We start from the raw sequence: 20,388 nt of genomic DNA on the forward strand, positions 1-20,388 counted from the left end.
CAAGGTCAGGGATCGAACCTGCAACCTCATGGCTCCCAGTCAGATGCGTTCGCCACTGCGCCACGACGGGAACTCCTCTGCTGGCCTTCTTGAACTTACAGTGGTCTCTCTCCCAGCACCGCCCACGTCTCCCTCTTCATCTATGATCCCCTGTTGGAACTGCCACAAGCACCTGGGCCTACTCCATCGCTGTCACTTGCAGATTCTAAACCCGAGAAAACACCCCTCCAGCCGGACTCCAGCCCCCAGGCCACCTTGGAGACAGACAGCAGAGCAGAAGCGGTATCTCCATCCCTGTTCCCCCACCCACCCGCCCCCCGCAGGGAGAACACTGGTTCTTCTTTCCCGTCTCCACCGAAACTTCCCTTCCAAAACACATGCTGAGGCCTCCAAGATTGGGAATCAGTTGAAGTGCAGCCTTCAGGAGGTCAGAGCCCAGAAGGCAGCCAGGGTCCCAGCGAAGGCCCACCGCCTGGGATGCACTTGACCTCTCTGGCCGACTCCCCCTCCGCAGAATCGGGGGGATGGTGGCGCCTGCAGGTCCTCAGGGCCTCTGGGGCCATCGTGAGCCTGGAGGAAGGCTCTGTGTGTGAGGCACTTGGACAAGAGCCGGGAGATGTGGGCTCTGGCTGCGGCGGCAGGGGACGTGGCACCAAGGGTACAGGCCCAGCGGACACGGAAAGGAGGAGTGGGACCCCTTCGCCCGCCACCTGGGGCCCCAACAGAGGGCCCCCACACCTGCGCCACCGCTCGGACCCCGTGGAAGGCCCAGCGCAGGGCAGAGACACAGGGAGTCACCATCCAGAGGGACACGCGGAGAGGCCCTGGCAGACCCCGCCCCCCAAGTTCCATCCCTCTCCCCCCAGAACCTAAGCCTCGCGTCCCCTGCTCGCGCTCTCCCCAGCACCCAGCACAGGGCCGGGCACACAGTGGGATGGGGACAGGAGGCAGGACACCCCCCCAGGGTTTCAGAACCACTGTGATGGCAACATCTGGGTTTAGAAAAACCCAGAATGAAGGCCACCCCTTATCACGAGAACTGGGTCTCCCTCTCTCTCTCTCTCTCTCCCACACACACACACACACACACATGTCAGGGACCCTCACACAAGGCCCCATGAGGCCCTTTAACCACCTGCAGGCCCAGCCCAGCTACGGCAGGGACCTGCTTTGTTAACCAGCCCCGGGAGGACCTCACCAAGGCATCAGGGACAGGAGTTAGTTCTGAAGACTCGAGGCCAGGGTGGGAGAGAAGAGAGGGACCTGCAGCGGCTGGTGGATCCTTCTGCCACGCAGGAAAAATCACCCATCTGTGCACAACCCGGGGTGTAATGACGGCCTTTGACCACCAGATGGCAGGCAACGATCATCTTTGCTTTTCGTACCCCAAAGATTATGGCATATTTATACAGCTGCAGCAAACACGAGAGGCTTATACTTATGGATCATTCGGCACGTGCAAGCCACTGTACAAATGCGTTTCTTCACTCAGTCTTCTCACCACCCTCTGCAGTATTGTTGCCATTTTACAGACGATGCATCCAAGACTCAGAGAGCTTAAGTACCCTGCCTGAAATCACACAGTGGTGACTCACAGAGGTGGGAGCAAACCCAGGCTTTGTCTCCGGAGTCTGCACTCTGCACCCACTATGCAGTTTCCCATTTTCCCTGAATACTTTCTCATGTATTCAAGTCCATGGCCCAGCAAATTCTCTCCCTAAGATGCCAAATTTGAACTTGAAATGTTAGGGGCAACACAGAGGAAGGTCCATTGTGCCAAGGGTTACACAAGTACCCTCTAAGTACAGTGTTTGCAGGTTCCTGGTTGCGGGAAGGAGAGATACGGAGGGCAGGGAAGAGAGGCAGTGTGGGTCAGGCAGAGGACAGCAGAGCAGACAGCAAGGTCCATTTGGGGTTTTCCCTGCAGCCATGGGGTGCTTGTCCCAGCTCTTGACAAGAGGTACTATTGCATTTTCAGGAATTTCAAAGACTGGTTGCTATGCATACGTTGGTAAAAAGTAAATTCTATAAACACAATTAAATTATATTTTGAGAAGGTAATGAGGAGTTCCCTGGTGGTCTGGTGGTTAGGGCTTTCACCACTTTCACTGCTGCAGCCGGGTTCGATCCCTGGTCTGGAAACTGAGATCCCACATCAAGCTGCTGCACAGGGAGGCCAAAAAACAAGCAAGCAAGCAAAGGTAGTAAATACTCAAAACATTGCCTCCTTATCCGATGACACTTTGCTGTGGTCTTTGCTCCAAAATTTACTTCTGTTGATCTGTTGATCATCACTTAACAAACAGCTCACACTGTGCGTCTCTTCCCATCCCAGTTGAGTGACTTCAGGTCCTTGGTTTGAAATTGGCCACGGTGGGTGTAGTTACACCAGGGAAAGTGGCCAAGGCTACAGATCAGGGCTTTTCACCCGGAGAGTTGACTGTTACAGCGCGCCCTGCAGGGAAGGGTAAAAGGGGGAGGAGCTGCACTTGACAAAGACCTTGAGGGCAGGAGAATGAGAAACAACGTTCAAACAAGGGATCCCAGCGAGCAAATGGTGCTCAGCCTAGCAGCAACTTGAAGTCGGAGCACTGCTATGAGAGCCACCGGCTGACGTCCAGACATGGAGACTGAGCCAACCTCTGGCTGGAACTGACAGTCGAGATAGTCGGGACAGCTGGTTCCAGCTTTAAACAGCCTGTGGAGGGCGCTCTGGGCACCCACAGGCAGCAGTGCAAGGGTCTGGGGAAAGGGCACCAAGGGCCCTGAACCCTTCCCTCTGCTGCCCAGGTGCGGGCAGCTGTGCTGGTCAGCTGTTCCAGGTGGAAGCCAAAGTCTCTGCTCACCAGCCTGGTGCCCACACACGGACTGGGTGAGACCTCAGCCAGGGCGGCCTGGAGCCGGGCAGAGGCTCAGGTGGGGTCACCTCCCCTGCCCCACTCCGCCTCCATCCCCCATCCCGCATCTCGCCTCTCGCCTCTCGGAGCGGGGTCGGGGGCAGGGGCGAGGGGAAAGGCTAGGCTCCCCCCCACACACCCCCTGCTTCCAGCTCCGCTTTTTCTGTGTCCTCCACCCCCACAAGGGCACAGCCTCCTCTGTTCTCAACACCCCCCACCTGAGTGGCACTTTTGTTGCAGCTAATGAACCTGCACCACCATGTCCTAATCACATCTTAATCACCCCAAATTCCTACCTAACATCAGGGCTCACTCTTGGCGGTTTGGAACATTTGTCATGATATGTATCCATCCTTATAACAGCATCCAGAATATTTTCACTGCCCTGAAGATCCCCTGTGCTCTGACTATTCATCCTTCTCTGCGACCCCAACACATGGCAACCACTGGTACTTTTACTCCCTCTATGGGTTCGCCTTTTCCAGGCTGTCCTACGGCTGGAATCATACATCACCTTTTCTCATCGACTTCTCTAAGTAAGACAAATTTAAGTGTCCTCCCTGTGTGTTCGTAGTTCTTTTCTGTTTAGCGCTGAATAATCTTCCCTTGTCTGGATGGACCCCGTTTATTTATCCATTCACCTCCCAAAGGCTGTCTTGGCTGCTTCCAAGTTTCGGCAGTCATGAATAAAGCTATTGTAAATATCCGGGTGTGGGTTTTTGTGTGCACGTGTTTTCAGCTCCTTTGGGTAAATAGCAAGGAGCACGATTGCTGGATTAAAGGACCAGGGTAGGTTTCATATTGTAAGAAACCAACAAACTGCCTTCCAAAGTGGCCGCTCCACTCTGCCCTCTCACCAGCAATGAACAAGAGCTCCTGTTTCTCCACAACCTGGCCAGCATTCAGCGTGGTCAGTGTTCTGGATTTTGGCCATTCTACTAGGTGTGTAGTGGTATCACAAAGAAGTTTAAATTTGCATTTCCTTGATGACAGATGATACAAAGCATCTTTTCATAAAATTTATTTGGCATCTGTGAGTCTTCTTTGGTGAGGTGTCTATAAGATACTTTGCCCATTTTTACCTGGGCTGTTTCCTTATTTTGAGTTTTAAGAGTTCTTCATATGTTTTGGATAATAGTCTTTCATCATATGAATCTTTTGTAAATGTTTTCTCCAGGTCTGTGACTTATCTTTTCATTCTCTTGGCAATGTCTTTTTTGGAGTTCCCTGGCGGCTCAGTGGGCTAAGGACCTAGCATTGTCACTGCCGTGGCTTGAGTCACAGCTGTAGTACAAGTTCTATGCCTGACCCGGGAACATCCACATGCTATGGGTGCAGCCAAACTACAAATAAACAAAACAAAAAATAAACAAAATGACAATATCTTTTTTTTTGAAGTCTAGTTGATTTAAAACATTATATTGGTTTCTGGTGTCTAGCATTGTGATTCAGTATTTTTACAGATCATGCTCCATTACAAGTTATTACAAGACTTGTTAATGATGGCCATTCCGACTGGTGTGAGTAGTACCTCATTGTAGTTTTAATTTGCATTTCTTTATAATGAGCGATGTTGAGCATCTTTTCATTACCTGTTGGCTGTTGTAATAAGACAATGGCTATAATTCCCTGTGCTATACAATATATCCTTGTTGCTTATCTATTTTATTTTATTGTTTCTGCTTTTCAGGGCCACAGCTGCAACATATGGAAGTTCCCAGGCTCGGGGTCAAATTGGAACTGTAGCCACTGGCCTACACTGCAGCTCACGGCAACGCCAGATCCTTAACCCACTAGGTGGGGCCAGGGATGGAATCTGAGCCCTTGTGGGTACTGGTCAGGTTCGTTACCACTGAGCCACGATGGGAACTCCTTGCTTATCTATTGTATACGTAGGCGTTTGTTTCTCTTAATCAAATACCTCTGATTTGCCGCTCCCCACTTCCCTCACCCCTTTGGGAACAAGCAATTTGTTTTCTTTCTTTTCTTTTTTTTAAATCGCCACACCCAAGATATGGAATTTCCTAGGCCAGGGATGGAATCCAAGCCACAGCTGCAATCTACGTATGGCACAGCTACAGCCACACTGGACTCCTTAACCCACTGTGCCAGGCTGGGGATCAAACCCATGCCTCTGTGACAGCCTGAGCCTCTGCAGTCAGATTCTTTTTTCTTTTCTTTTCTTTTTTTTTTTTTCTTTTCTTTTTTTGCTTCTAGGGCCACACTCGCAGCATATGGAGGTTCCTAGGCTAGGGGTCAAATCAGAACTACAGCTGCTGGCCTACGCCACAGCCACAGCAGCGAGGCCAGGGATCAAACCCGAAACCTCATGGATCCTAGTCGGATTCGTTTCCACTGTGCCACAATGGGAACTCCTGCGGTCAGATTCTTAACCCACTGCGCCACAGCAGGAACTCCAGTAGCTTGTCTTCTTTATCTGTGAGCCTGTTTCTATTTTGCGTATGCATTCATTTGTATTACTTCTCACATTCCATGTAGAAATGATACCACACAGTATCTGCCTCTCTCTGTCCGACTCATTTTACTAAGCACAATATTCTCTAGGTCCATCCTCATTGCTGCAAATGCAGAATTTTGGTCCTTTTTATGGCTGAGTAATATTCCATTGTATGTGTATATATATGTGTGTGTGTGTATATATATATATATATATATATTTACATATGTCACACACATATACACACATGTTCCCATCCTGGCTCACGGAAATAAATCTATCATCCATGAGAACACAGGTTCCATCCCTGGCCTTGCTCCGTGGGTTAAGGATCTGACGTTGCGGTGAGCTGTGGTGTAGGTCACAGACATGACTCAGATCCCGTGTTGCTGTGGCTGTGGTGTAGCCCGGCAGCTGCAGATCCAATTGGACCCCTAGTGTGGGAACCTCCATATGCTGTGGTGCTGCCCTAAAATGACCCAAAAAAAGAGTCACGCCCTCCCCACTGGTCCCCAAAGTGGCTAGGATGGTAAAAACAGGCACACCCCCCGGCCCAGAGCAGCCCATGGAAAGGCAGCATCTCCCCTCTGCCTACCCATCCCCCACCCACCCCCCCACCCCCATCAGAGCAGGGGAGGGACTAAGAGCAACCTGAGTGGCAACAGGAGGCCAGGAAGAGGGAACTCCTGGGGTCAGGGGCACCCAGAGCCCGTTGTCAGCTCACATCTTGAACTCAGAAGAAAATCTCCTACCAGGACACAAGCCATGGGCCTCTCTCCGCTCCACACATGCCCAGAGGAGCCTCCTTTGCACGGCTGCTTCTCCCAAAAAACGGGATGTGATGCATCCCTACTTCCCATCACACAAGGTGATACTTGGTACCCGGATTTATCTCTAGTCCTCTGGGTGAGGGGTCTGCGGCTTGGCACCCAGTGTCCATCCTGCCAGCCGTTGGACCCCACTTTCCCCGGAGGAAGCCACGCAGGGTCTCACCCCTCTGTTCCCATCTTTGCTTTGCGTGCAGGACCCATTCCAGTTTTTAAACTTAGACCAGGTCCCCAGAGTCCCGCAGAGGGCCAGTCCCCTGAGATGTCCCCTGTCCGAGCCCAACATGAAGATGAAGGGTCAAGGCGGTCTTTCCCCTTTACCCGTTCAGTGAACAGCCACCACGTGTTGAGAGTGAGCAGAGAGGGACAAACGCAGAGGGAGGGGCTGCTGCTCGGATCCAGGCAGACACCACGTCAGCAAGACTGCGTGGTGGCTGCAGAGCCAGTGAGCCGGGTCAGATTCTGGATCTATCTTGAGGATGGGTCTGGTGGGTTTTCTGGTGGCTGCCACATGGGATGTGAAGACAGAGCAAGGAGGCAGGCGTGGCTCGGGGTTTGGGCCAGAGCACTGGCCAGGTGGGCTTGCTCTCCATTGACCTTCATGGTCAGAGCAGAAGGGCCGCAGGAGGGACGGGGAGGCAGGGCCAGAAGATGAGAGCAGCGTGTGAGGCTGAGAAGAGCAGCAGCTGGGGGTGGGCAGGAGTGTAAATCTAGGCCTTGCTGGCGTACGGCTGAGATCTCCAGGGGGGAGAGGGTAGATAGACAGGGACCGAGGAGGGGGACAGAAGATGAGCTCCTGTGCTGGGGACACTGGTGGGAACAGAGGAAGGCCCCCCCCTAGGAAAAAAAAAAAACAACCCAGCTTGATCCCTGGCTGAAAACGTGCACCAAACAGAAGGAAAGACGTAGCTGGGGGAAGCCCATCTCATGCCATCTAGACTTAGATTCCAAAAGCCCCAGGCCTTCTGTTCTGGGTGCCACAGACCACAGTCCTGGGGGTAGGGGGCAGGGGTGTGGGGATAAAAACACAAGCCGTTGTGACCAAAAGTTCCACTCACCAAACAGCCCATACCTGAGCTCTGCCTTATTGAAGTGGGGTCTCCCCGACCCCATGGGCTGACACGAACCCCACTGACAGTCTCTGCCACCCTGGCGAACCAGGTGGGGCTACAGCAGAGGACTGAGAGGGTGATCTGTCCCACAGCTGACGGCTGACCCTGCCGGCCACCTAGGGCCTGGCTATAGCCCTTGCAGGGACAGCAGCCCAGGCGGAGCTGACACGTGGCAAAGACCAATTCAGGTCTGGGGACCTGCGCTGTTCCTCTGGTCCCGCAGTGCGAAGGGGCCGCTGACCACGCCCACCGACCACGCCCCCTGCGAACTGCGGCCAGCCACGCCCCTGACCACGCCCCTTGCGAACTGTGGGGCCACCAGCCACTCCCACGAACACAGGGCAACCTGGGTTCCTTCGCCCAAGGGAGGTAGGCTCAGAGCGAGCTGGGATCAAGAAGACCCAGCCCCCCACCTCCAAACACGGGACCCACACCCAAAAGAGACAGAAGCAGAGCCGCTCTGGCGGAAAGGGTGGGGGTCCCAGAGCCCACCTGCTCAGCCTTCCCCTCACTAGGACTAACGGGCATGCCCTGCCTGGGAGCCTCTCGATCCTTATAAAACCACCCTTTGAGGCCGGGGTCAGCGTGGTCCAGAGGAGGAGACCAAAGTTCAGAGAGGACACAGGGCCCTTGAGAAGCAGCCTTCAGTCTGGCCCCTGGGGCTTGTTCTTCCTGTGACTTTCCCGAGTGCTCCTCGCCGCCAGCGCTGGGCTGTCTGTCCGGGAGGCTCAGGCCTGATTTCATCTAATCATTTATCATTTTATGTTATATTTTAATTTTACATTACATTCTGTTTCATTTTATGCCTTGTTGTATTGCATTGTATTATTTTTAGCACCAAGAACCTGGAGCCACCTCCTGTGCCTAGCCGTGCTGGTCACTACGCAGCTTGGCACGCCAGAAGTGGGGCTGTGACGGTCCCCCCAGCAGGTCAGCTCTTCCTGCCCCGTAATAACTCAGCCAATCATTGGATGGAAAACACTGTCAGGACACGTCCCTGGGCCCCCAGGACAGGTGTAAAATAAAACCAGCTTTTTAAATGTGTATGCAGGGAGTTCCCGTTCTGGCACAGCAGGTCAAGGATCCAGCACTGCCCCAGCTGTTGCATAGGCTGAAACTGCAGCTTGCATTCAGTTCCTGGCTCAGGAACTTCCATATGCCACAGGCATGGCCAAAAAATTAAATAAAATAAAAATGAAAATAAATGTGTATGCAACCAATCAAAAAGATGTCAGCAACTCAAAGGAAAGAGGGCTTCTCTATCTCCCAGAAAGCAGGGCTGGAGGACAGTTGGCCTGGTGCTCTGGACATTCACTGACAAGGGTGGGAAAGCAGACTCCCATCGCCCAGGCAGTGTCCCAGTGGCTCTTGCTGGCTTCTTCACAAGCCACCTCAAAGGGGTGCCCAGAGGAGTTCCCGTCATGGCACAGTGGAAACAAATCTGACTAGGAACCATGAGGTTGCGGGTTCGATCCCTGGCCCCGCTCAGTTGGGTTAAGGATCCAGCATTGCCATGAGCTGTGATGTAGGTCGTAGATGCGGCTCGGATCTGGTGTTGTGGTGGCTGTGGTGTAGGCTGGCAGCTGTAGCTCTGATTGGACCCCTAGCCTGGGAACCTCCATATGCCGTGGGTGCAGCCCTAAAAAGACAAAAATAAAAGGGAGTACCCAGAGGCCCTGAGCTCCCTGGCTTCCGTTCTCTCCATGGATAGGCCTGGAATCCCGTAGATCTTGCTGGGGGGGGTGCTGCCCACCCATCGTCCTCTCAATCTCCGGGGAGGCCATGGAGAATTTGGAATCCCCTCCCCCACCCAGGCTTCACTCCCCACCTCCCCACCTCTGGCTAAATATCCCTCCAGGATACAACCTCTCTCCTTCCCCATGTTGCCTCCATCCCCTCCAGGCCCCTCTGAGAGTTTTCTGCCTGCTGAACCCCCCTGCCTTTGGGCCCCCACTTGTTATTTCCAGAAGGAAGAGAGGAAGGTGGGGGGGTGACGAATGGATGAAGGAACAGGTGGCACGAGCATGGTGTCTGGGGTCAGATGGGAGGCACATCTCTGTTTGGGGAAGGGTGGCAGCCAAGGGTTTCATGGGGGACCGGAAGCTGGGGCTCAGCCGGTGTTTGCCAGAAGCTTCCACCTCTTCTGGGGTGGCCCCTCCTGCCACCTAGAGGTGCAAGCAACATGGGAGACCCAGTGAGGGGACAGCTCCACTCAGCACCGCCCCGCACAGTCTCACACTGCTTTCCTTCCGGCCTCTTTGAACACGTCCTTGAGACGACGCTGGGATTCCCCAGGCACCACTTGCCACCCTGAGAAGGTCTGGTTTCGAGTCGGCCGCCTCCTGCCTCCTGGATGATCTTAGTAAGCCTCTGCCTCTCCCAGGACGGCCCCAAACTGCGCTGTCCTCTGGTGGCTCCTGAGCCAGTCTGAACTGAGCCAAGCTGTAAATGCAAAACACACCCTGGAAAGTAAAGACAGCAGAGAAAAAAAATAATAATAATGCATATCTGCTGTTTTACGCTGATTGTGTGTTGAAATGATGTTTCAGATGTGTTGGTTAAGTCGAATATTTATTAAAATTAGTGTCACCCATTTCTCCTTACCTTTTTCTTTTTTGTCTTTTCTTGAGCCACTCCCACGGCATACGGAGGTTCCCAGGCTAGGGGTCTCATCAGAGCTGTAGTCACTGGCCTACACCAGAGCCACAGCAACATGGGATCCGAGCCACGTCTGTGACCTACACCACAGCTCACGGCAGCACCACCGGATCCTCAACCCACTCAGCAAGGCCAGGGACCGAACCCGCAACCTCATGGTTCCTAGTCGGATTCGTTAACCACTGCGCCACGACGGGAACTCCTCTCCTTACCTTTTCAATGTGGCTACTAGAACATTTTAAATTACATATGTGGCTCTCATTGTTTCTATCAAAAGGCGCGGTTCTAGGCCTTTCAGTGTGAGTGTGATATAGGTGCTGCGAGAACCCCCACACATACACATGGCAAGGTGGATCTTGATCCTGCTTACTTGTTGATTGGGGAGTTAAGAAAGCGATAGGTAAAGTTGCAAAATACAAAATCAATACATAGAAATCTCTCGCATTCCTACACACTAATAATGAAAGATTAGGAAGAGAAATTAAAGAAACAATCCTATTTACTGTTGAATCAGAGAGTAAAATACCTGGGAATAAACCTACCTAAAGAGGCAAAGACCTGGACCCTGAACCCTGAACCCTGATGAAGGAAATCAAAGATGACCCGAACACAAAGACCTACCATGCTCTTGGATTGGAAGTATCAGTATTGGCAAAAATGACTCTAATACCATCAACAGTTTGCTTCAGTGCACTCCCTAGTGTATTACAAATGGCATTTTTCAAAGCACTAGAAGAAAAAACTTATAAAGTTGTATGGAACCACAAAAGACCCTGAATAGCCAAAGCAATCCCAAGAAAGAAAAACATAGCTGGAGGGAATCAGGCTCCCTGACTTCAGATTATACTAAAAGCTACAGTCATCAAAACAGTGTGGTACTGGCACAAAAACAAATATAGATCAGCAGAGCAGGATAGAAAGCCCATAAATAAATCCGTGCACATATGGTCAATTAATCCACAGCAGGAATTCCCACTATGGTCAAACTTCTGTCGTTATCTTTGCAGTGGCGCCGGTGAGATTCCCTGGCCTGGTACCGTGGGTTAAAAGAATTTGAGGAGTTCCTGTCGTGGCGCAGTGGTTAACGAATCCGACTAGGAACCATGAGGTTGCGGGTTCGGTCCCTGCCGTTGCTCAGTGGGTTAAGGATCCGGCGTTGCCGTGAGCTGTGGTGTAGGTCGCAGACGCGGCTCGGATCCCCCGTTGCTGTGGCTTTGGTGTAAGCCAGTGGCTACAGCTCCGATTCGACCCCTAGCCTTGGAACCTCCATATGCCGCGGGGGCGGCCCAAAGAAATAGCAAAAAAAAAAAAAAAAAAAAAAAGAATTTGATATTGCTGTGGCTGTGGCATAGGGGTCACAGCTACAGCTTGGATTCAATCCCTAACCTGGAAACTTCCATATGCCCCCCCCCGGGGGGGGGTAAAAATTATGACAAAGTAGGCAGGAATATCCAATGGAAAAAAGACATCTCTCCAATAAATGGTGCTGGGAAAACTGGACGGCTCCATGTCAAAGAATGAAATTAGAGCATTCTCCTACACCGTATAAAAAATAAACTCGAAATGGATTAAAGACCTTAAACACAAGACCAAATACTGTAAAACTCTTAGAGAAAAACGTAGGCGAAACACTCTTGACATAAATCACAGCAATATCTTTTTTGATCTGCCTCCTAGAGTAATGGAAATAAAAGCAAAAATAAACAAATGGAACCTAGTTAAACTTAAAAGCTTTTGCACAGCCAAGGAAATCATAAAAAGAAAAAAAAGACATCCACGGAATGGGAGAAAACCTTTGCAAATGAAGTGACTGACAATGGATTAATCTCCAAAATATACAAACATCTCATACAGCTTTATGCATTTTTTTAAAAACCCAATTTAAAAAAGAGTCAGAAGATCTAAATAGACATTTCTCCCAATATGATAGACAGATGGCCAAAAAGCACATTAAAATATGCTCAACATCACTAGTTATTAGAAAAATAGAAATCAAAACTGCAATGAGATATCACCTCACACAGTCAGAATAGCCATCATCAAACAGCCTACAAACAGGAGCTCTCTTGTGGTGAAGCAGGTTAGGGATCTGGCATCATCACTGAAGTGGCTCTGGTCGCTGCTATGGTGGGGTTCGATCCCCGGCCTGGGAACTTCCACATGCTGCAGGCATGGCCAAAAAAAAAAAAAAAGTCTACAAATAAAAATGCTGGAGAGGGTATGGAGAAAAGGAACTACACTATTGGTAGGAATGTACATCGGTGCAGCTGCTATGGAGAACAGTACTGAGAGTCCTTAAAAAACTAAATATAGAACTACCTTATGATCCAACAATCCCACACCTAGGCATATATCCAGAGAAAATCATGATTTGAAAAATACATGCACCCCAATGTTCACTACAGCACTCTTCACAACAGCCAAGACATGGAAGCAACGTAAATGTCCATCAACAGATGAATGGATAAAGAAGATGTGGTACATATATAAAAGGAATATTACTCAGCCATAAAAAAGCACAAAACAATGCCATTTGCCAGGACAAGGATGGACCTAGAAATTACCATGCTAAGTGAAGTATGTCAAACAGAGAAAGACATATGAAATCGCTAAGATGCAGACTCTAATAAAAATGATGCAAAAGAACTTATTCACAGAACAGAAACAGACTCAAAGATTTTGAAACCAAACTATGGTTGCGGAAGGGGAAACACAGGGGGCAGGAAGGGGTAAATTAGGAGGTTGGGATTAACACATGCACACTGCTATACATAAAATAGATGGGTAACAAGGACCCACTGTACAGCACAGAGAACTCCATCAATACTGTGTAATAACCTATATGGGAAAAGAATCTGAAAAAGAATGGATGTATGTGTATATATACGGTTAATTCAGTTTGCTATATGCCTGAAACTAACACAACTGTAAGTCAATTATACCCCAATAAAACTTAATTTAAAAAATAAGAGAATAAAATTCTCAGAATTTAAGAAAGAAAGGGAGACAAGGGGGGCAGACACCAGAAGTACGAGAGGCTACAACTCTATTATCTATAAAAAGGTCACCACACCAAAAACCAATAAAAATGAAAAGACAGAGAATTATAACTCAGATGAGGGAGAAAGGAAAAACCCCAGAAAATCAGCTTAGTGATGAGGAGATTCTCAGCCTCCAGGAAAAAGACCTTAGATTGTTAATGCTGAAGATGATGCAAGACATTGGAAATGAACTGGAGGCAAAGATGGATAACTTACAGGAAACACTGACCAAAGAGATACAAGATATAAAACTTAAGAAGAGATGCAAAATACAATAGCTGAAATAAAAAACTCACTAGAAGCAGCTAACAGCAGAATACAGGAGGCAGAAGAACGAATAAGTGAGGTGGAGGACAGATTAGTAGAAATTATGGATGCAGAACAAAAAAGAGAAAAAAGATGGAAAACAATTGAAGAGAGTCTCAGAGAACTCTGGGACAAGGTGAAACGCACCAACATCCGTATTACAGGGGTGCCAGAAGGAGAAGAGAGAGAGGGGGGACAGAAAAAATATTCCAAGAGATAATAGCCGAAAACTTCCCTAACATGGGGAAGGAATCACTCACACAAATCCAGGAAGCACAACGAGTACCATATAAAATAAACCCAAGGAGGAATACCCCGAGACACATGTTAATCAAACTGACCAAAATTAAAGACAAAGAGAAAATCTTGAAAGCAGCTAGGGAAAAGAAACAAGTAACATACAAGGGAACCCCAATAAGGTTATTGGCAGATTTTTCAGCAGAAACTCTGCAGGGCAGAAGGGAGTGGCATGATATACTTAACGTGATGAAAGGAAAAAACCTCCAACCAAGATGACTCTACCCAGCAAGGCTCTCGTTCAGATTTGAAGGAGAAATCAAAACCTTCACAGATAAGCAAAAGCTGAGAGAATTCAGCAGCACTAAACCAGCCTTACCACAAATACGAAAGGATCTTCTCCAGGCAGAAAAGACAAGACAGCAACAGGAAGCAAAAATTCCACAAATGACAAGGCTCACCAGTATGGGTCACAGAAAAGGGGTCAGGGAAGACAGTTGCCTGCAAGCCAGGAAGATAGGATCCACCAGAAACCAGCCCTGAGGACCCTTTGGTCTTGGGCTTCCAGCCTCTAGAACTGTGAGAAAATATATTTCTGTTGTTCGGGCCACCCAGTCCATAGTATTTCGCTATGGCAGCCTGAGCCGACTAATACACCAACTAATGTATAGCAAGAAAATGACAGAATTAGAAAATCACTATTTTAAAACCCACAATGTAAAAATCATCAGTGGATGCTCAAACCACTGGTTTTAAAGTTATCATCACACAGGCAAAAAAAAAAAAAAAAAAAAAAAAGAAAGAAAGGGAGTTCCCGTTGTGGCTCAGCAGAAAGGCATCCAACTAGTAACCATGTGGTGGCCGGTTCGATCCCCGGAGTGGAGGGAAGAGTCCAGTTCTCATTCCCAACAGCCCTCACTCTTCACACAGGGCTCAAATGACTTGACCGTCCGCAGGGAGGTCCCAAGGTCACTGCCTTCCTCCAGTTCCAGAGCTGGGACACTGCCGGCAACTCCAGGAATCGCGCCCTGTCCGACCCAAGTCCTGGCCAGAGCCAGCCTCACAGAGGCTGGACGTCACTGCCCGTGAGCCCCGGGGTTTCTCCTCCCAAAGGAGGCCGGTGCCTCAGCTTGATGGACGCATGTCCCCAAGGAGAATCTTCTCAGGACCCAGCCTCATGGCCACTCCTGGGGAGCCTCCCCCAGCGTCCAGAACGCCCCCCACCCCCGCTCCCGTCAGGAGAAGGCGCCCTTGGATGGCGCGGGCAGGGCCGCGGAGGAAGTGGGGGCTGGGTGTCGGCGGCAGTTTCCACACCACCTGCAGTCTGTTCTCCTCTTGTCCCACTTCCCTTTCAGACCGTGAGCTCTGCCGGGACACAGCCAGGTCCCCTGGGTGCTCCACCCGCGCTCCTCTTACGATGAAAGGCACAGCACCCAGGGGACGAAGCCGCAGGAATGCGGAGGCGCAGCACCTGCGCGTGGACCACTGGACAAGGTCTGGGTGTGGCCGGGTGAGGGGAGAAGCGCGGAAGGAAGGGGCCCGTGGCCGTGGGGGACAAGCGCCCCTCCGCCTGGAGACTCTGAGCGAGGGTGGGCCCCGGGAGGGCACTCCTGGGACTTGGCAGGGCTGGACCAGCCATTTACATACAGCTCAGTTCCAGCCAGTGTGAGCTTCCTGGAGCTGGGGTGACAAGTATCACAAACTGAGGGCTCTAGGGACCCTGCGGTGTCCCCTGGAGTTCCTATGGTGAAGCCTTCACCCCAGTAGCTCAGAAGGTGACCGTATTGGAGACAGGGCCTCTAAAGAGAGGATTGTGGGAGTTCCCGTTGTGGTGCAGGGGGACCCAACCTGACTAGTATGTGTGGGGATGCAGGTTTGATCCCTGGCTTTGCTCCACCGGTTAAGGATTCAGCCTTGCCATGAGCTGCAGCATAGGCTGCAGATGCAGCTCAGATCTGGCATGGCTGTGGCTGTGGTGTAGGCTGGCAGTTGCAGCTTTGATTCAGCCGCTAGCCTGGGAACTTCCATATGCCACGGGTGCAGCCCTAAAAAGACAAAAAATTAAAAAGAAGCGGTAAATTAATGAATAAGGAGATGCTTATGGTTAAATGAGCTTGGGTGGGCGGCCCTGATCCCTGAGCTTTGTGTCCTCATAACGAGAAGACTTGACCCATTTGACCAGGGATGCTTGAGGACAGAGGGGAGACGATGTGAAAACACAGAGAGAAGACAGCCATCCACGAGCCCAGGTGAGAGGCCTCAGGAGAACCCAGCCCTGCCAAGGCTTTGATCCCGCCTCCAGAACTGGGAGAAATAGGTATGTGCTTTGTGAGCCCCCCAGTCAATGACGTTTCGTTATGGGAGCCCCGGCAAACCACTGCTTAGGGTAGCAACGCGTTATCCACAGTTCTGGAGGTCAAAACTCTGAAAACCAGGCATCAGCAGGTCCAGGCCCCTCTCCCAGCTTCTGGTGCTTCCCTGGCCCATGGGAGAAGGACCCCCATTGTTTTTGGTTTTTGTTTTTTGGGGTGTTTTGGTTTTGGGTTTTTTTGCTTTTTTTTTAGGGCCATGCCTGCAGCATATGGAAGTTCCCAGGTTGGGCATCGAATTGGAGCTGCAGCTGCCGGCCTACACCACAGCCACAGCAACGCAGGATCCAAGCCACATCTGCGACCTATACCACAGTTCACGGCAACACCAGATTCCCCACCCACTGAGTGAGGCCAGGGATCAAAACCCACATCCTCATGGATACCAGTCAGGTTGGTTTCCACTGTGCGACAACGGGAACGCCCAGAAGGACCCCCACTGTTGACAAGGTGTGTGTCTGTACCCACACTTCCCCTTCTGCTAAAGATCCCGGTCATATCAGATTAGGGCTCAGCCTAATGACCTTATCTTTTTTTTTAGTTTTGTGGCCAGACCCGAGGTATATGGAAATTCCCAGGTCAGGGACTGAATCCGAGCCACTGCTGCAGCTGTAGCCATACCAGACCTTTAATTCCCTGAGCCAGGGCAGCGATTGAACCTGCACCTCCACAGTGACCCGAGACGCTGCAGTCAGGTTCTTAACCCACTGTGCCACAGTGGGAACTCCAGCCTCATCTTAATTACACCTGCAAAGACCTTGTTTCCCAGTAAGGTCAAGTCCTGAGGTGCTGGGGGCTAAGACTAAGCATAGGGATTTGGGGGGAGACATAATTCAGCCTGTTATGGACTGAATCGTGCCCCGCAAATTCATGGGCTGAATCCCTAGCCCCTAGTGTGACTATATTTGGAGTTAGGCTTTTAAGAAAGTAATTAAGGATATTTTTAAAAGGGGGGTCATGAGAGAGGGGTCCTAATGCTATAAGGCTGGTGTCCTCACATGAAAAGGAAGAGAGGAGTTCCCGTTGTGGCTCAGCAAAATGAATCCGACTAGTAGCCATGAGGATGTGGGTTCAATCCCTGGCCCCGCTCGGTGGGTTAAGGATCCGGTGTTGCTGTGGCTGTGGCATAGGCCAGCGGCTACAGCTCAGATTCAACCCCTAGCCTGGGAACTTCCATATGCAACAGGTGCAGTCCTAAAAAGGAAAAATAGGAAGGAAGGAAGGAAAAAGAAGAGATACTAGATCTCCCCCACCACACACACACACACACACACAGAAAAAGGCTCTGTGAGGACACAGCTAGAAGGCAGCATCTGCAAGCCCTGAAAAGAAGCCTCCCCAGACACCAGGCATGGTGGCATCTTGACCTTGGACTTCCAGCCTCTAGAACTGCGAAAAAATTAAATTTTGTTGCTTAAGCTGCCCAGTCTGTGGTATTTTTTTTATGGCAGCCTGAGCAGATTAAAATACAGCCTGTAACAAAGGCTTATCTATCACATCTTGTTACAAGGGGCAGAAACTCAAATTAAACCACTTTTTTTTTTTTGATCTTTTTGCTTTTTTATGGCTGCTCCCACAGCATATGGAGGTTCCCAGGCTAAGGGTCCAATCGGAGCTGCAGCCACCAGCCTATACCACAGCCACAGCAACGGAGGATCCAAGCTGCGTCTGGGACCTACACCACAGCTCACGGCAATGCTGGATCCCTAACCCACTGAGAAAGGGCAGGGATCAAACCCACAACCTCATGGTTCCTTGTTGGGTTCGTTAACCACTGCGCCATCACGGGAACTCCTAAACCACTTTAAACACAAAGAAAACGTCTTGGGTCAATGACTGGAGGGTCCAAGGTCTGGGTCCCCGGGGGTCCTCCGACTTTGCCTCCTGCCGCTGCCGCCCCAGCTCCTCCCGGTGGCTCTGCCCCTGCGTGACTCTCCTCCCCACACGGGGGCTGCCGCCACGTCAGGCGTCCCAGAGTCCCCCTCGACAACTTGCTTGGAAGGGATGCACCTCCCGCTGGTCAGGTCCCAGGGGCTAAGGGGTCAGAGGCCGAGGCAACACCAGGGTGGGGGGTGGGCAGGGCCACCCCCACCCCGCAACAGAAGGACTGAACAGAAAATGGGGACCCAGCGATGGGAACAAAGGGATCCGGGAGCCAATGGAAAGAGCTTGCAGCGGCCCAGGCTGGAACAAACACAGCAAGAGAATCAATAACCCAGAGCTGGATTAGAACCCGAAGGGGAACGTGAAGATCGGGAGTCCAAAGGGACATAAACACGTCGTTGACGGGCAGCGGAGATGAATCTGACTAGTATCCATAGGACCCAGGTTCCATCCCTGGCCTCGCTCAGTGGGTTAAGGATCCGGCGTTGCCCTGAGCTGTGGTGTAGCTCGCAGACGCGGCTTGGATCTGGCGTTGCTGTGGCTGTGGTGTAGGCCAGCAACTGAAGCTCCAATTGGACCCCTAGCCTGGGAACCTCCATAGGCCACAGGTGCATCCCTAAATAGACAAAATAAAAGCAATCGAGGGAGTTCCCATTGTGGCTCAGCAGGTTAAGAACCCAACATAGTGTCCGTGAGGATGCAGCTTCCATCCCGGGCCTCAATCCGTAGGTTAAGGATCCTTCACTGACGCAAGCTGAGGTGTAGGTTGCAGACGCGGCTCAGATCCCGAGTCGCTGTGGCTGTGATGTAGCTGCAGCTCCGATTCCGCCCATAGCCTGGGAACTTCCATGGGCCTCCGGTGAGGTCCTAAAAAGACAAACAAATGAAAAATGAATAAATAAATAAAGAAGTGGCTGAATAAACAAGTGTTAGTGGGAAAAGAGACACATCTCACATCTCCCACACAAATTCCAAATAATGGATGTAGCAGCCCCCCCTTCCTCAGCTGTCAGAGGCACAGCAACTTCCTCCCAAAGACGGAGGTCTGGGAAGGGGGAGGTGCCTTATTTTTTGCCTGGAGGAACCTACCAACATTATCTCGGCCAGATTATTAGCATCAACGATGATGCTAAAAGCGTGTACCCTCGACAGCACATGCCGGAAATGAACTCTCCCTTCTGTGGGTGTCCTCCCCCAATCCCGTAACTCCAGCATAATCATGAGCAAAACATCAGACAAGCTGAGGGACATCTTATGAAATACTCATCCAGTCATTCTCAAATATCAAGGTCATCAAAACAGGAGTTCCTGCTGTGGCCCAGGGGGCTAAGGAGCCAGCGTTGCTGCAGCTGCAGCGGAGGTCGTAGTTCCATCTCAGTTGGATTCTTGGCCCTGGAAACGTCCACATGCCACAGAGGTGGCGAAAAAAGAAAAAAAGAAGGAAAAAAAAAAGATGTCATTAAAGACAAGGAAACTCGAAGAAACTGCCACAGCCCAGAGGAGCCTAAGGAGCCATGACAAATAAAATGTGTCTGGAGAGGGATCTCGGAAGGCAAAAGCTCTATTAGGGAAAAATTAAGGGACTGAACAGAGTATGGGATTTGTTAATAATAATAATATGCCAATAATTGTGACAAATGTACCATGCTGATAGATGTTAAGAATAAGGAGCATCAGGAGTTCCCTTCGTGGCTCAGTGGTGATGAACCCAACTGGGATCCATGAGGATGCGGGTTTGATCCCTGGCCTCGCCCAGTGGGTGAAGGATCCGGCGTTGCCGTGAGCTGTGGTGTAGGTCCCAGACACGGCTCAGATTTGGTGTGGCTGTGGCTGTGGTGTAGGCCGGCGGGCTACAGCTCCAATTGGACCCCTAGCCTGGGAACCTCCATATGCCACAGATACGGCCCTAAAAAAAAAAAAAAAAAAGAATAAGGAACATCACGTGGAATACCCTAGATCCCCCTGTACGATCTTTATAATAATCCTGCAGCGGTAAAACTGTCCTCAAGTAGGAAGTTTATCTAAAAATTTAAAGAAAGTGGGGACCAGTCGGGTCCTGGGATGGTTCATTTTCACCTGTGTCACCTCCACCGGCCACATCGTCTCGGGTGTGTCTTCGAGTGTGTTTCTGGGCAGGATGACCCCTGGAATCCGTGGACCCGGTGAAGCAGATCCCCTGTCCCGATGTGGGCAGGCAGCACCCCTGCCGCAAAAATGACCTAAGGGCTTCCACGTGTGCCCGAAGGAGACCATTCTCGTCCAGAGCGGCTTGGCTGGGGTGCCGAAGACACCCCGTGGTGGCCCAATCACAGGGTAAACTCAGCTCCCGGCCTCAGAGGGCGCCTCCTGTTAGAGTGACGGCGCGGAGGGACCCTGATAACCCCGGGAACACCGAGCCCCCAAACGCTGATGAGTCTTCGTTCCCCCGGGAGCGGTCTCCACACCCCACGGGGTACAGGCCTGGCCAGGGTGGGGGCACCACAGGCTCCCCCTCCGTCGGAGAGGACTCACTCCGGTTGCCCAGGAAACGTGCCCGCTCCGCCGAGGCGGGTCTCCTGCAGCAGGGTGCTGACGGCCCTCAGGGCCCACGCCGTCCCCC

At 51.1% G+C, this 20,388-nt stretch overlaps 1 protein-coding gene across 1 annotated transcript in view; it reads left to right on the forward strand.

Annotated features, from left to right (window-relative positions):
* Window positions 1-477: 477 nt before the first annotated feature.
* The window catches only part of PPP2R5C (protein phosphatase 2 regulatory subunit B'gamma), a 192,490-nt gene continuing 172,579 nt past the window's right edge, over window positions 478-20,388 (forward strand). Inside the window, exons 1-3 of the mRNA XM_021081604.2 lie at window positions 478-766; window positions 2,791-2,872; window positions 7,518-7,663. Of these exons, the coding sequence (XP_020937263.2) occupies window positions 478-766; window positions 2,791-2,872; window positions 7,518-7,663 (517 nt within the window). The remainder of the gene's footprint in view (window positions 767-2,790; window positions 2,873-7,517; window positions 7,664-20,388) is intronic.

This window comes from Sus scrofa, chromosome 7, assembly GCF_054392235.1.
Source record: "Sus scrofa isolate SSC_HxYL_T2T_F1_AM1 chromosome 7, Sscrofa_HxYL_maternal_Yorkshire_Landrace_v2.0, whole genome shotgun sequence".
NCBI lineage: Eukaryota > Metazoa > Chordata > Mammalia > Artiodactyla > Suidae > Sus > Sus scrofa.